Source organism: Gymnogyps californianus, chromosome 1 (assembly GCF_018139145.2).
Source record: "Gymnogyps californianus isolate 813 chromosome 1, ASM1813914v2, whole genome shotgun sequence".
NCBI lineage: Eukaryota > Metazoa > Chordata > Aves > Accipitriformes > Cathartidae > Gymnogyps > Gymnogyps californianus.
In genome coordinates, this window is record NC_059471.1 from 17,439,969 (window position 1) to 17,452,823 (window position 12,855).

Genomic DNA, 12,855 nt, shown 5'->3' on the forward strand with positions numbered 1-12,855 from the left:
AGTCTCACAGCTGATTTGCTTCCTTAAGTTTTCTTAGCTTGAAAATATATTACTCAGTGTTGCCATTTACTCATGATACCTATCAGCATAGCACCCTCCTGCATGTCTTCCCAGAGCCATCCTCTGCCCGTGGCATGTCAGCTGTGAGCAGAAGCAAGGACAAGCAAGTGCCCCTCTAGGTCAAAGGAAGAGGAGGAAAATAGGAAACAGCAAAAACAATGATTGGTAAGAGACAAACAAGGGCCAAAGGGGGAGCAAAAAGCAGAGTCAGAGAACAGGTACCAGCCCTACTGAGTATCAAACACATGCGATCACTGCCCAGGGGCTACACTTCAGTGTATGGGAACCTCCATACTGACTGCAAGAGCCATGACTAGCCCCTCTCACTCGGACAGTGTGGGGAAGCCCCACTCTGGACAAGGGCAGGGAGGAGGCAGTTGTCTGGAGGTGGGAAATAAACAGTTTGCTATGCTGTAAATGCTTTAAGATTAGAGGGGTTGCCTGGTCCTGCAATGCAGTCAGCGAATGGATCACATTTCCATCTCTGCCTATGGCATCAAGCAGTTTACTTCACTCTTTGGACTCAGTTTCTGCTTCCCACCTCGGACTTTCTTGCTTAAATCAAGGCTTGGAGTGACAATTGCCTTCCCCTGTGTGCCTGCACGCCCAGAGCACTGTTCAGTGAGTTGCTCCCACGATAGAAACTGCACAATCAGCGGTCAGTGTTAGTTCTTCACTTTCCAGCACCGTGTCTCCCCTGACACCAGGGCCTGCTCACATCACTAGGTCTGGATCAGCAAAGCCCAACAGCCTGACCACAGATGTTATCAAGGAGAAAGGAAGGCTCCTCCTGCATAAACTCACCAGCTGCCGCAATACCAGAAGAGCCAAACCGCACACGTATGGGAAGTCCAACACTTCCCAGCTATGTGGTACTTACTGAATGTGTGCAAACCAAGTCCTGAACATGCCCAAGAAGGCTCAATCCGCCATGCACATGCCTTCATGTGGCCCAAAGAAAAGAAATCAGCTAGGATAGAGCTGCTGTTACATGGACAACATGTGCAGCTGAGGAATGAGATCTTCTTCCTCCAGGGCTCTTTGGAAGCAGACAGCAAGCAAGGCACAGGCCAGATGAATTGTGGTGGCAGCAAGCTCCTCTCTTACCACTGTCATTCCCCTCAGCTTTTATCCACTATATGATGGGGGAAAATGGCAGAGCCTAGGAAGAAATAGTGACTGGGAGCAGGCTTGCCAGCATAGCAGCCTTTAACTTGCAAGTCTGAGGCAGGCAGGAGTAGGCGAAGGGCACACAGCTGTCCTCCAAGTCCCCACATTATTCAGGATGGGCACCTCGGTTTAGATGCCATTAGTTACAGCAGCAATGACCTGCCTATACCATAGATCTTGCTACAACTACAGGCGATGAAACAATGAAAAGAGCAATAAGGGCGTAGCCTAGCAGTACTGGTTTCCAGTGGCACCAATAGCCACTCACCCTGCAAAAGCCAGTCCATTATATTTTAATTCTGGAAGTGCATTGCAGGTGGCACGCTCCTTTGATAGCACAAGAGCTGTGTTAAATAAATTGTGCTAGTCATTGCAGGCAACGCAGCAATGGCTGCTTGAGTCAGCCAGCCCAGCATCAGTTCCCCTCTACTCCAGTTCTTTGTTCTTTTGAAGTACAATAAATAAAACCTGTTCCACTGCCAACATTTAGGGGTTGAAACTACCCTGCAGAAAACTTGCACCAATATTGCCTTCACTTTAATCTTTTCCCTGTTTTTTTTCCAGGAGCATCTGAGTGGTCACCCCACACCACGAGCCCTGGTGCTACAGGCACAGAGCCCTGCACTCACAGGAAGGCAGGCATTTAGCACAGCTGATGAGGGTATTCCAGCTCGGCAACTCACACCTCAGAGGAGCTTTCAAACAACACTACAATGAAGAACTAGACAAATCTGGGGAGTGACAGCATGAATTGTGGGTGCTTGAGGGTCAAGGAAGAGAAAAAGGGCTGTGGTATCCCCACTGGCTTTCCAGTTCCCCTTGAGGAAATCATTATTACCATGACCAAGAGAGTAAACTCCAAACTGAAAGAGATCTGTGACCCCTGACAGACACCAAAACAGGCAGGACCGAACTTCAGGCAATGTTTTGACTCTTCAGCTAAACTGCTTCACATGTCATTCACTCCCTCCTCCCTGACCCACAGTTTTATACAGCAAATAGCTTTACCCTTCCTGCCCAGAGCTCCATCTCAATTAGCTGTGGGCTGCATGGAGGCCACGACAGCTACACCAGCATAAACTGGTGTAAGAGAAGGGAAAGCCAAGCCCTTTGTCTTTAAATCTCAACACTGGCCTTAATGATTTCCATGGCCAGTATTTTCCCACTTAATCCTCTTCGCTGTAATTCACAACAGTAAAATAAACACTCTGCAGAGGTAGTATCTGAGTTTGGCCATTATTTTGTTAACATATGCACACAGTGCTAGTTACTGTTATTAACTCAATAAACAATCTTTATTCTGCTATTTTAAAAGAGGTAATAGCTGCAGCCTGCATTAAAAATATCTTTCACACTGTAAAAACCAAACAAAACACCACAGATAGTGGAGGAAACACCACCGGCTACAACTTTTCTAGAACCACACACCAGTTTCCCTGATCATAGTAACTCTTTTGAACCCTCACACAATCCAGGGATCTGCACACTGCTTCTAGCTCCCCTTCACAGAACACATGGTAATAGCGGTGGAAAACAGGGCTGAGTTCTTGTGATTCCTTCAAGCCAGCTGGAAACAACACTGTATCAATGCCTTCCCCTTTCTTTTTAGGGCCACCTTTCAGGTGCCAGGGAACCAACAAATCTTGAGAGTGAAAGGAGGTTCGGTTAGTGTGAACAGGCAGTCTCGAGTGTGCTACTGGCTTTGCATCACAGCCTTCGTCCTTCGAGTCATTAAGGAGTCGGTCAGGACATGCTGAGTCTTGGCTGCTGCTATTAGGCATTTCACCACTAAGTGGTCTCTGGGCCGTGCCAGTATTGATTTCCTCCTCTTTGTCTTTACCACCATTCTTTTCCTTAAGGTATTTAGACTTCTGGTTTTTGTATTCTTGTTCCATTGCCCAGACATAAATGAGTGCTGTTCCACCAGGTCTTAGAAGCCGGGCTAGTTCACGGATAGTAGCCAGTCTCCTCTCCTATAAAGGAAAAGCAAAAGTGTGAAGCTAGTACATAAACAAAAAGACAGGAGAATGCAATGGCAGCAATTCCTCCTTACTGTCCCCCTCAAGATACAATAAAAATCAGAGGAATTTTTTTCCACTATTCATTTTTGTTCACAATATAGTCCATCACTATGTGCAAGTCAGACATTTTCCTAAACACAATTCTCACTGAAACACAGTTTCTTCACCGAAAAGGTTGTCAAGCATTGGAACAGGCTGCCCAGGGAAGTGGTTGAGTCACCATCCCTGGAGGTATTTGAAAGACATGTAGATGTGGCACTCGGAGACATGGTTTAGTGGTGGACTTGGCAGTGCCAGGTTTATGGTTGGACTCGATAATCTTAAGGGTCTTTTCCAACCTAAATGATTCTATCATTCTCTTTCCATTTGAAAACAGTGCTGTGCTGAGCAGGATCTCTTGGACATATCAGTCCAGCTGGAAATGACACACACCTCTTCGAGAAGGTTGTTCAGTATCTAAAATCCCAGATTAAAATCTACCATACCAGATGATACACACCCTAAGTTTGCAGCTGAAGCAGTCAGATTTATGGCTTAAACACAGGTCCTCTGACCACCCAAACACAGATACGTCAGCCTTCTCCAAAACAGACTTCTTCCTACTTTTTTATACTGGGTTTGGAAACATTCACTGTATTTCTGGTACGGAGAGACCAGTGGGCCCCACCTAAGATTATGGCTCCATGGTCTAGAAGCTTGTTAGAATCGCACAGTTCCTGCCAGGAGAAGCTTACACAGCCCAGAGATATGGCAGACTAGCAAGTAGTGTCCCTGTCGTTTGCAGATGGACAATGAAGGCACAGAGAAAAAAAACCATGAGATGTGCTCAAGATCTGAGCCGGGAAGTAACGTATCCCTTGACTCCCAAAGCAGAGCCCCCTCCTCCACTGTCATTAATTGTAAGCAGACGAAAATGAAACACAAACACCTAGATCAAAGTGCCAGGAGGAGCAAAGGCATCTGACAAGCAGAGGGAGAATGTGAAGAGAAAGTCTAAGAAGCAGCAGCAGCACAACAGCTTAACTCTGCTCTGACAACTGCTTACACCAAATGCAAACCTTCGATTTCTCCCCATTTTGTTCTTCCCTTTTGCTTTCATGAGCCCAAACTAGCAGTTTTTTGTAGTATTAGTAGCTCTGCACAGCAATACAACAGTACAGTGGAGCACAGAGAGGGGTGACTTACTGCTGTTGAGAAATGGTGGATTACAGCAATAGAGATGCAGGCGTCACAAGAACCGCTGCGGATTGGCACCGACAGGGCATCGCAGACAAAAGCCTGGAAATTTTTTTCTCCACAAATATCCACTAGGTTTTTGCTGCGATCACAGCCAACCTATAACAGAAAGTGTTTCATTAAGCTTTTCATAAGAGGATAATTACAAGACAGGAAAATGATTTTTACTTGATGCTTACAGTAATAGAGTCATCACAGTCTTCTACTGAGGTAACACATTTTAGTTTGAAATAAAAACAAGAGCAAGTATGAGAAAATAGCCTTAAGTAAGAGGAATATACGGTTCCCAGGTATAGACAAAACGAAAAAAACCCCTGATGCCTACTTAAAACAAAGATGGCAGATTGGACATTAGACAGCTCATTATAGCACCCTGATTTTGAACCAGCTTAAGACAGAACAGGTTTCAACCTAACTTTTCCTCACAACTGGCTCTTAAGGTATCTTGAAACCAGCAAAACAAGAGGTGACATAACCTCAGTATTTTCTTTTCCTTTCAATTGCCATTTGTAACCTGACAACTTTTGAAGCAGCCAAATACCGAACTCACAAAAGCTGAATCTACAAGTGTAAACGACAGTCTCGTGACTTTGGTGGCATCACTGAAGTATGTTGCACAGCTTCACTAATCACCCAGGTTTCGTCATTTCAGTATAAGTAAGGAAGTGCTCAGGTACAGTCCTCTTTGCCCTCAGTATCACAATCCACAAAAATTTAAGCACAACATAATCTTCCAAGGTTCTGTACAGTCCAAATGAACTGACCCCTAGGAATCATTTAAGGACACCTCATAAAACGTTTCTTTTTTTCCCCTTTGAACCTTGCCCGCTGTCCAGGTCAAAGATGGTAAGAAAAAGCACCTAGAAGAGGTTTTTTACATGCTTGCATAAAACCAATAAATCCAAACTGATCAAGACCCTTCTGAAAGAACAAATAGAGTGAGGCATGCACCACCCTCATGTTCACATCTGCCGCGCACATTGAATACTCAAACCAAAGCCCTGCTACCAAGTCATATATCAAACTCAGCTTTCATGCGAATATTAAATTTATTTTTGTTTTCAATGATCAGCAACAAGTAGATAGCAGAGAAGACATTCAGAATCCTAATTACTGCTGACAGTGTTTATTGCATTGGACACAGAAAGAATACTAAACCATCCTTGATGCAAGAAGAACAGCAAACAACTTGCTCTGGTTAATCAACCCAGCAGAGACAATAGTATTGCTAAAATTAAAAATCTCTTTTGCAGTGATTAGTGAAATTATATTTATTTTCCATCATAACTTTTCATTTTATCAGTTCAAATCATTTTAGCTTTCAGTCTACCATCACAGTTTTGAAGAAAATCAGGATTCTGTTCCAGTCATATGTCCTGAAAGCGTCCAGGTGAGCTGCTTTCTAGTCAGGTCCCTGACTTTTGGTCCAAAGTAAATGAAACAGTTGTGAAAATGCCAACCTGACAACCCAAGATAATCCTCCACAAAAAAAGGTACTATGAATATGTACATATTGTCCTGCCAATTAGCTCTAAACAGACCTGAAAAGATCAATCCTAGCATTCCTTTCTTCCCATTTATTCCTTGGCCTTGTCTCCCAAGTTTACTGAAGCACTGAGTGAATAGTGTTATCTACAAATAAAAAAAAAAGGAAACTCTTGTTTACTTGAAAGTAAACATAAATCCCCATCATTTCACACTGGAAGCCAACTGAAGTGTCTTTAAATTACTCTCATCATGGAATGGATTTAGCTGACAACCTGCACGTTAGAGATTCCACGCCTCATTACCAGTGCCTTCAACTACTTTTGCAATTAAGACATTAGCATGCAGTATTTAATAAAACTCAAAGGACCAAATTCACTGCTGGCAGAAGCAGGGAGAATACTTGCAACTTCCACTGACAACAAGCTTTCCCAGAAAGAATTGCTTTGGCCCTGCGCTTCTATAGTAAAAACAGGCTGGATAATGGAACTCAATCCTCCCCTCCCAAAATGACCTTGAAAAGGACTACACTGTATGTTGATGAAATTCAATGAACTGAGAATGAGAACAAAGGCATGACTGCTAGAATGTGAAGTCCTCATTTGCATCTAAATTATATCAAATAATTACGAAGTCAGGCTTACTTGTATTGTCATACTTACTAAAGTGAATCTACATCCAAGCAAAAAGATTCTGTTTCGCAATGGAAATGGAGACCTTGAAATGGATCACTTTGAATGCACAGCTGCTCTAAAATAGGTGTATTAGGCTAAAACTTTATGTGGTTTTAAATGTAAACATTGTAATAGGTGCTATGCAAATATGCATAAATGCTGAACACAGGGAGTCGCCACAGATATGCTTGGTGCTGAAGCTAAGCAAATTTAGCATCCTTACTAGAATTATCTCTGCACGATATTTTAAAAGAATTATAATGACCACATTCCTGCATTTTCTAGCTTACAAGAAACATGCATTCATTAAAAACCAAAATACATTGGTTTCAGTCACTTAGAAAACAATAAGCTAGCAAACAGCAGCTAACTTCAGTGGTGCAATGCCAGCTTACAGCTGGAAAATGAGCCTATCTATGATTTTTATGAGTATAGAAAACATTTATAGCAAGGGGCAGAGACCCCAAACTCAACTATTCCCAATTCTGTTACTGATTTCCACATTCTGAAGCACACGGAAGCTTTGATGTGATGAAGCTTCGTTTACAGAAAACAGTTCAAAGGAATGTTTCAATTCAGAATAGGTTTATTCTTCTCTAACTAAACATGTAATCAAAACATTTAAAAAGAAATTCTCAAAATATAACTGGAATGCTTTCATTTTTGCCAGTTCATATCTCTAATTTTGATGCTCAGCACAGGATACTGTCCTTGCTGACATCTCTTCTAGAAGAGTGGAGAAAGGTAGATGGATTACTATTAGTTCAGCGTCCAAAACCAACAGAATCTAGTACATCTCTCGGTGAGCCAAGTTGTATACATTTTTTAAGATTCCCTATTTCTTATTATCTGTGAGTCTTCTCAATCATTTCTTATACCTGTTTTCCCAGTTTTCCAAATCAAATTCCTTGCTCAACCCCCCCCCCAATTTCTCATATATATCTCAAATAGCATGGCCGACTATTCAGCTGAATCCACCTCTTAGCCAGCGTCGTGGTTTAGGCCTAGCCGGCAACAAAGCACCAGACAACCACTCGCTCACTCCTTCCCCCCGGCGGGATGGGGAGGAGAAAATACAACGAAAAGCTCGTGGGTCGAGACAAGAACAGGGAAGGATCACTCACCAATTATGGTCACAGGCAAAAAACAGACTCGGCGAAAAAGAAATCAATTTAATTTGTTACCAACCAAATCAGAGTAGGATCATGAGAAACAGAACCCTATCTTAAAAACACACCTTCCCCCCACCCCTCCCTTCTTCCCAGGCTCAGCTTGGCTCCTGATTCCTCTACCTCCTCCCCACGAGCGGCGCAGGGGGACGGGAATGGGGGTTGCAGTCAGTTCATCACACATTGTCTCTGCCGCTCCTTCCTCCCGAGGGGGGAGGACTCCTCACTCTTCCCCTGCTCCAGCGTGGGGTCCTCCACGGGCTGCAGGGGAATCTCTGCCCCACCGCTAACCTCCCTGGGCTGCAGGGGGACAGCCTGCCGTCTCACCACGGGCTGCAGGGGAATCTCTGCTCTGGCACACCTCCTCCCTCTCCTTCTTCACTGACCTCGGTGTCTGCATGGCTGTTTCTCTCACATCCCACTCCTCCCTCTGCTGCAGGTCTTTTTTTCAGCAGTCTTTTTCCCCTTCTTAAATATGCTATCACGGAAGCGCTACCACCGTCGCTGATGGGCTCGGCCTCGGCCTCGGCCAGAGGCGGGTCCGAGTTGCAGCCGGGGAAGCTTCTAGCAGCTTCTCACAGGAGCCACCCCTGTAGCCCCTCCCCCATAACCAAACCCCGCCACACAAACCCCTCACAGCCAGCCCACCTCTCAGCGAGTTGCTCTACACCTTTTAGTATTTCCCCAAAGGAGCCGGGCTTCTCAGGTTTCTCGGATTTTACTCCAGGCAGCCATTCCCACATCCCTGCCTTTTTGGCAGGTACCTCCACCCTCTCTTCGCTGCTTTTTGTGATGTGGCGAATGGCTCACAGGAGCTCCAGAGTGGCCACTGACACCTCTGTACTGGGGCTCAGAATCCACTTACATTTTTAACAGGGATTTCAGGCACTGATCTTCATTGTATCTGGATAAACACTAACTGCATCCAACTCTTGTTTTAAGCCAGGAAATCCGTATTAGTACAGAGGCCTGTAACTCTGCAACTAGAACCCCAGCAAACACAAAACTTAGGAAACAGGCAAAAGCATGTCACCACTCTGGCATACAGCACCCTCTCTTTAGGGCACGCTGGGTAACCCAAACCTTTAGACTAACGGAAGTATCAAGATAAGATAAAAGACGATAAGTGAAGGGAGAAACAAATGTAACACCTGCGATTTGTCTGAGTTTGCAGCACCTCTGTACTGGCTCCCTGGGAACGGGATAACACAGGCAGATATCCCATCCTGCTCCTTAGCGTTCCCAAGCACATTCACCTCCACTGTTTCAGCCAGGAGTAGCTAAACTAAGTTTTATAAAAGCTACTTAATGCAGTGGTTGGGAATAGATCATTAGGGGGCAAAAGACACTAAATAAAGAGCTTGCTTTGTAATGGTGCTGCAAATCTGCAAGAGATAAATCCTCTTGCAAGCTTAAATAAAGATAGGTAAAGACAGGTCGATGTTGCCCACCATTATATATTTTCATTCTATGTTATCTCATTATAACTAACTCTGCCTGGTAGAATTAGTTCATTTAAGTATCTGGACACCTGACTGATTCAGCACATTAGAAACTGATGAAGAAAACAACATCTAATTCTGAAATCCAGTCACCAAATGGAATTATGTGGCTCCCTGGAGAAACACCTCAGCTATAACTAATAGCATGAGAGCCGCAAGGAACCAAATTACATTCCGACAAACACACACATAAGTAGAAAAAGAGACATCAGCACAGCCACAGCAAGACAGACAAATCTTCTTGCTTCACTTGCTCTGAGTCAGGCCTTTAGCATTCCTTTCACGTAGTGTTTTGGTTTTCCATTGCGTACAGTCAGGGTGTCTGTGGAAACAAAGTGCTATGTCTAAAACGTGAAGTTCATTTCTCAATGACAAAGTGTCAACCAAGCTGAGCAATTCAGCGTTCATTCTGGTTTTGTGCTGCTGTTGCCCAGTTCCTTCTAAGCTCTCTTCCCAGATCTCCCATCATTTTAATGACTCCTATTCATTGAGAGAAAAGGGCAGGAAAGGTTCCTCTGCCTTGCCCTCCGATTACTAAGATACAGTGAACTTGCTCCAGGTATACCTCCACCAATTAGTTTTGTCCTTCCTGCTTTTGCCCACTACTACTAAGTCCTTCAGATAGGAATCTGTTCTCAACCAACACGGACCCACTGCAACTAAAATCCACCCACCATTATGCAACCATACCTCAGCAAATATTCATCCTCCCTCTTCCCCACACCCTGGCAAAATAAAACTTTTATACAGTTCCAGTGGGATCCAGTGGATTCCAGTTTGGGACAGTAATGCAGAAAACAGAGATGCACATCTCGCAGCAAAAGGGTGTCTTACAAGGCCATGTGAAATACAAGCTACATTACTGATTACCTTTGAATGACACACACTACAGAAATAGGAATGTCTGTATTAAAGCAAACCATTTGGGCTCCTTCATTGCCATCATTTTTCTTCCTAGTATCAGTATTCTGGCAAGGAGAGTAATTTCTTTATATATAAAGAAAAAATATCTACCCAAGGGCATTTGCAGTTGTTTGTGACTGGATTTCCCACCAGTTTATCAGTTCAATTAAAAATGTAAACCACAAAATTGAAAAGCTTCAATGTCTTTCACTCACACCCTAGCCCCGTGAGGATGCTGAATGTTCCTGTGGGGATTTACACATCACCACACCTACCTGAACACTGGAAACTGGGAGACAGAGCTAAAGCTCATAAAAATTGATGAGATACATTGCAATGATGTCAACTGGCTCTGGAATGAAACCCTTGAGATGGGGGGATGGGTAAGGCTGAAATGTAGCATTCTGTGGAAATAAAAGCCCTGCTTACAGATAGGAATATCAAGCTTGAAAGCACTTAAATATAAACTGTTAAAATAATTCCCCCAAATGAGGTTGGGTGGAGAGGGGATTGTGTAAAAATAAACCTAAAACCATTTCTCTCTTTTGCATTCATTCAAACAATAAAAAAGCTGGGGAAGACAGAAAAGAAAAAGTAATCTGAAACTTTATTAAATTCAATCTCTCTCCAGTCTTTGTCCTAACTACATCAGACTTGGATTCCATCTCTCACTCAAACGTTCTTAATCTGAATTTGTTTGTCCTGAAATTGCTGCTCTTTCACTGTGTCAGAATAATGCAGCCATTACAGCACTGTCATTTTCATTTAGCATAGCTGGACTCATGTGCATTTCATTGTCACACAAGGATACTCAAGTAGATAAGGCTATATATAATAATCCAAAGAAACTGAAGCAAATGCAATAGCACAGGCCACAGTGGAGACGTTTTCAGACAGTGCCTGAAGATTAAAACCATCAGGAGAGCTACCTTAGCTTTGATCTACCATTAGCGCTGCTACTTAAAGTATCCTATCCAAAAATGTACAGTAACCTTTCGAGCGCATTGCTTGCCTTCAGAAAGTGCTTGCCTCAAGTTTTCAGTATTTCTGAGTCAAAACACTCCAAGCTACATAGCTGTACTAACAGTGCTCTACCCAACCCCTAAATAACTCCTAGTTTCAGAGCACTGCTTTATGGCTTCTTTCCCAATGGGACCTAGGCTAAGAGCTCCAGTGCACTGTGCATAAAAACTTACCAAGAGCCACAGCAATTGCTGTGAAGGAAAGGCTGCAGCAATTGATTAAGTTTCTGCCTGGATTTTATGCCCCCAAGTCAAGAGGAGTAAATGAGGGAGGAAACTGATGCCCTGCATCTAGAGAGCACTCCCCTTATCCCAGCGATGCACCTGATATACGAAGTGCATTCTGTAACCCCTCACCCTCGGCTCCATGCCCAACCCATGGTAAATGGAAGTAATGCAGTATGAGAAACAACCCTGTATAATCAGACCTTTCTGTTGAGCCCAAATAAGAACCCAGAATGAGAATAAAAAGTGGAAAAGACTGCTCCTTTCTCCCTTAGATAAAAAGAACACTTGAACAGGCTGACTCATCCAACACAGTCACCATACCAAGGAGACTGGCTACCAGGGATAATACCAACACATCACTGACGCTTACTCTACAGTATTTCCCATAGAGCAGTATAGCAAGGAACAGAGGTAAAAATCCCATTAAGGAATATACAAGTACTGATTTCCCATTAAGGAATAAATGAGTACTGATTTCCCACAAATCAGAATCCACAAAATAAAAAACTGATGTCAGTCTCTTCCGCAATCACAGAAACAGTGAAGTATTTAAAGTAGTATCTTGCTTCAAATAATAGCCATTACCAGTTGCTTTAGGTGAAGATGGACAAAAAACCATCAGGACAGTTCACTCTTTAAGAAGTTAACCATAAGAAAAATGTCTTGCTAACTCCTGTCTACTGGCACTTTCCTTAAGGTCAAAGAACAAGGGTTTGTATTAGTTACGAACAAAGCAATTTTATGTCTCTTAGAAGAATTTCACCCGATCCTTATGACTGCTGCTCAGTGCTTGGCTTCCTGGCATTTTGTGACCATAAGTTCCATCTGATAAATGGCACCAAATGTGTCCAAAGAATTTTGTTTTCTCAGCAGAAAACAGTTTGCTGCAGTTTAACCTGCTCCCAAACCGTCAGGTCCCCTTGGATCACCTCATTGTCCTCACTAGCAGCAACCACTCATATCCATGCTACGTGATCTAAGTGACACCCACTGAGAACCCCTGATCAGTACCAAATGACATCCAACAGTCCTACCTTCGTGTCCAAACCAGTGTAACACCACACTGTTCCTCTCACCTATGATAATTTAGTTCTCTTAGTCTTTTTGAGATACCTTGTCAAAAGTTTAAAAAAAAAAAATCTGTAAACACAATATACACGGGTTTTTCTTTAACCACACTTTGGCTGACACATAAAAATATATATAGTAGAAAGAAGGAGTCACATCCATCCTCCTGAGACTCTGTGATGGCTTGCAGATGAAAATAAGCAAATGCAAAGTCTAGAGTCTAGCTCCAACCAAGAACAACTAGTTGTCACCAGTAGAAAATAGAACGTCAAGGGAGGCCAACTGAATGAAGCAATTCCTACATTCCGTTTTTCAAC

General features: G+C 43.3%; 1 protein-coding gene across 2 annotated transcripts in view; it reads right to left on the reverse strand.

Annotated features, from left to right (window-relative positions):
* Positions 1-2,501: 2,501 nt before the first annotated feature.
* Positions 2,502-12,855, reverse strand: part of ALKBH8 (alkB homolog 8, tRNA methyltransferase) — a 55,207-nt gene continuing 44,853 nt past the window's right edge. Inside the window, exons 9-10 of one of the 2 annotated variants that reach the window (XM_050912566.1) lie at positions 4,437-4,586; positions 2,502-3,203 (exon numbers count right to left, since the gene is read on the reverse strand). In XM_050912566.1, the coding sequence (XP_050768523.1) occupies positions 2,634-3,203; positions 4,437-4,586 (720 nt within the window). In that variant the 3' untranslated portion in view covers positions 2,502-2,633. The remainder of the gene's footprint in view (positions 3,204-4,436; positions 4,587-12,855) is intronic. The other variant, XM_050912555.1, reaches the window with a different exon arrangement.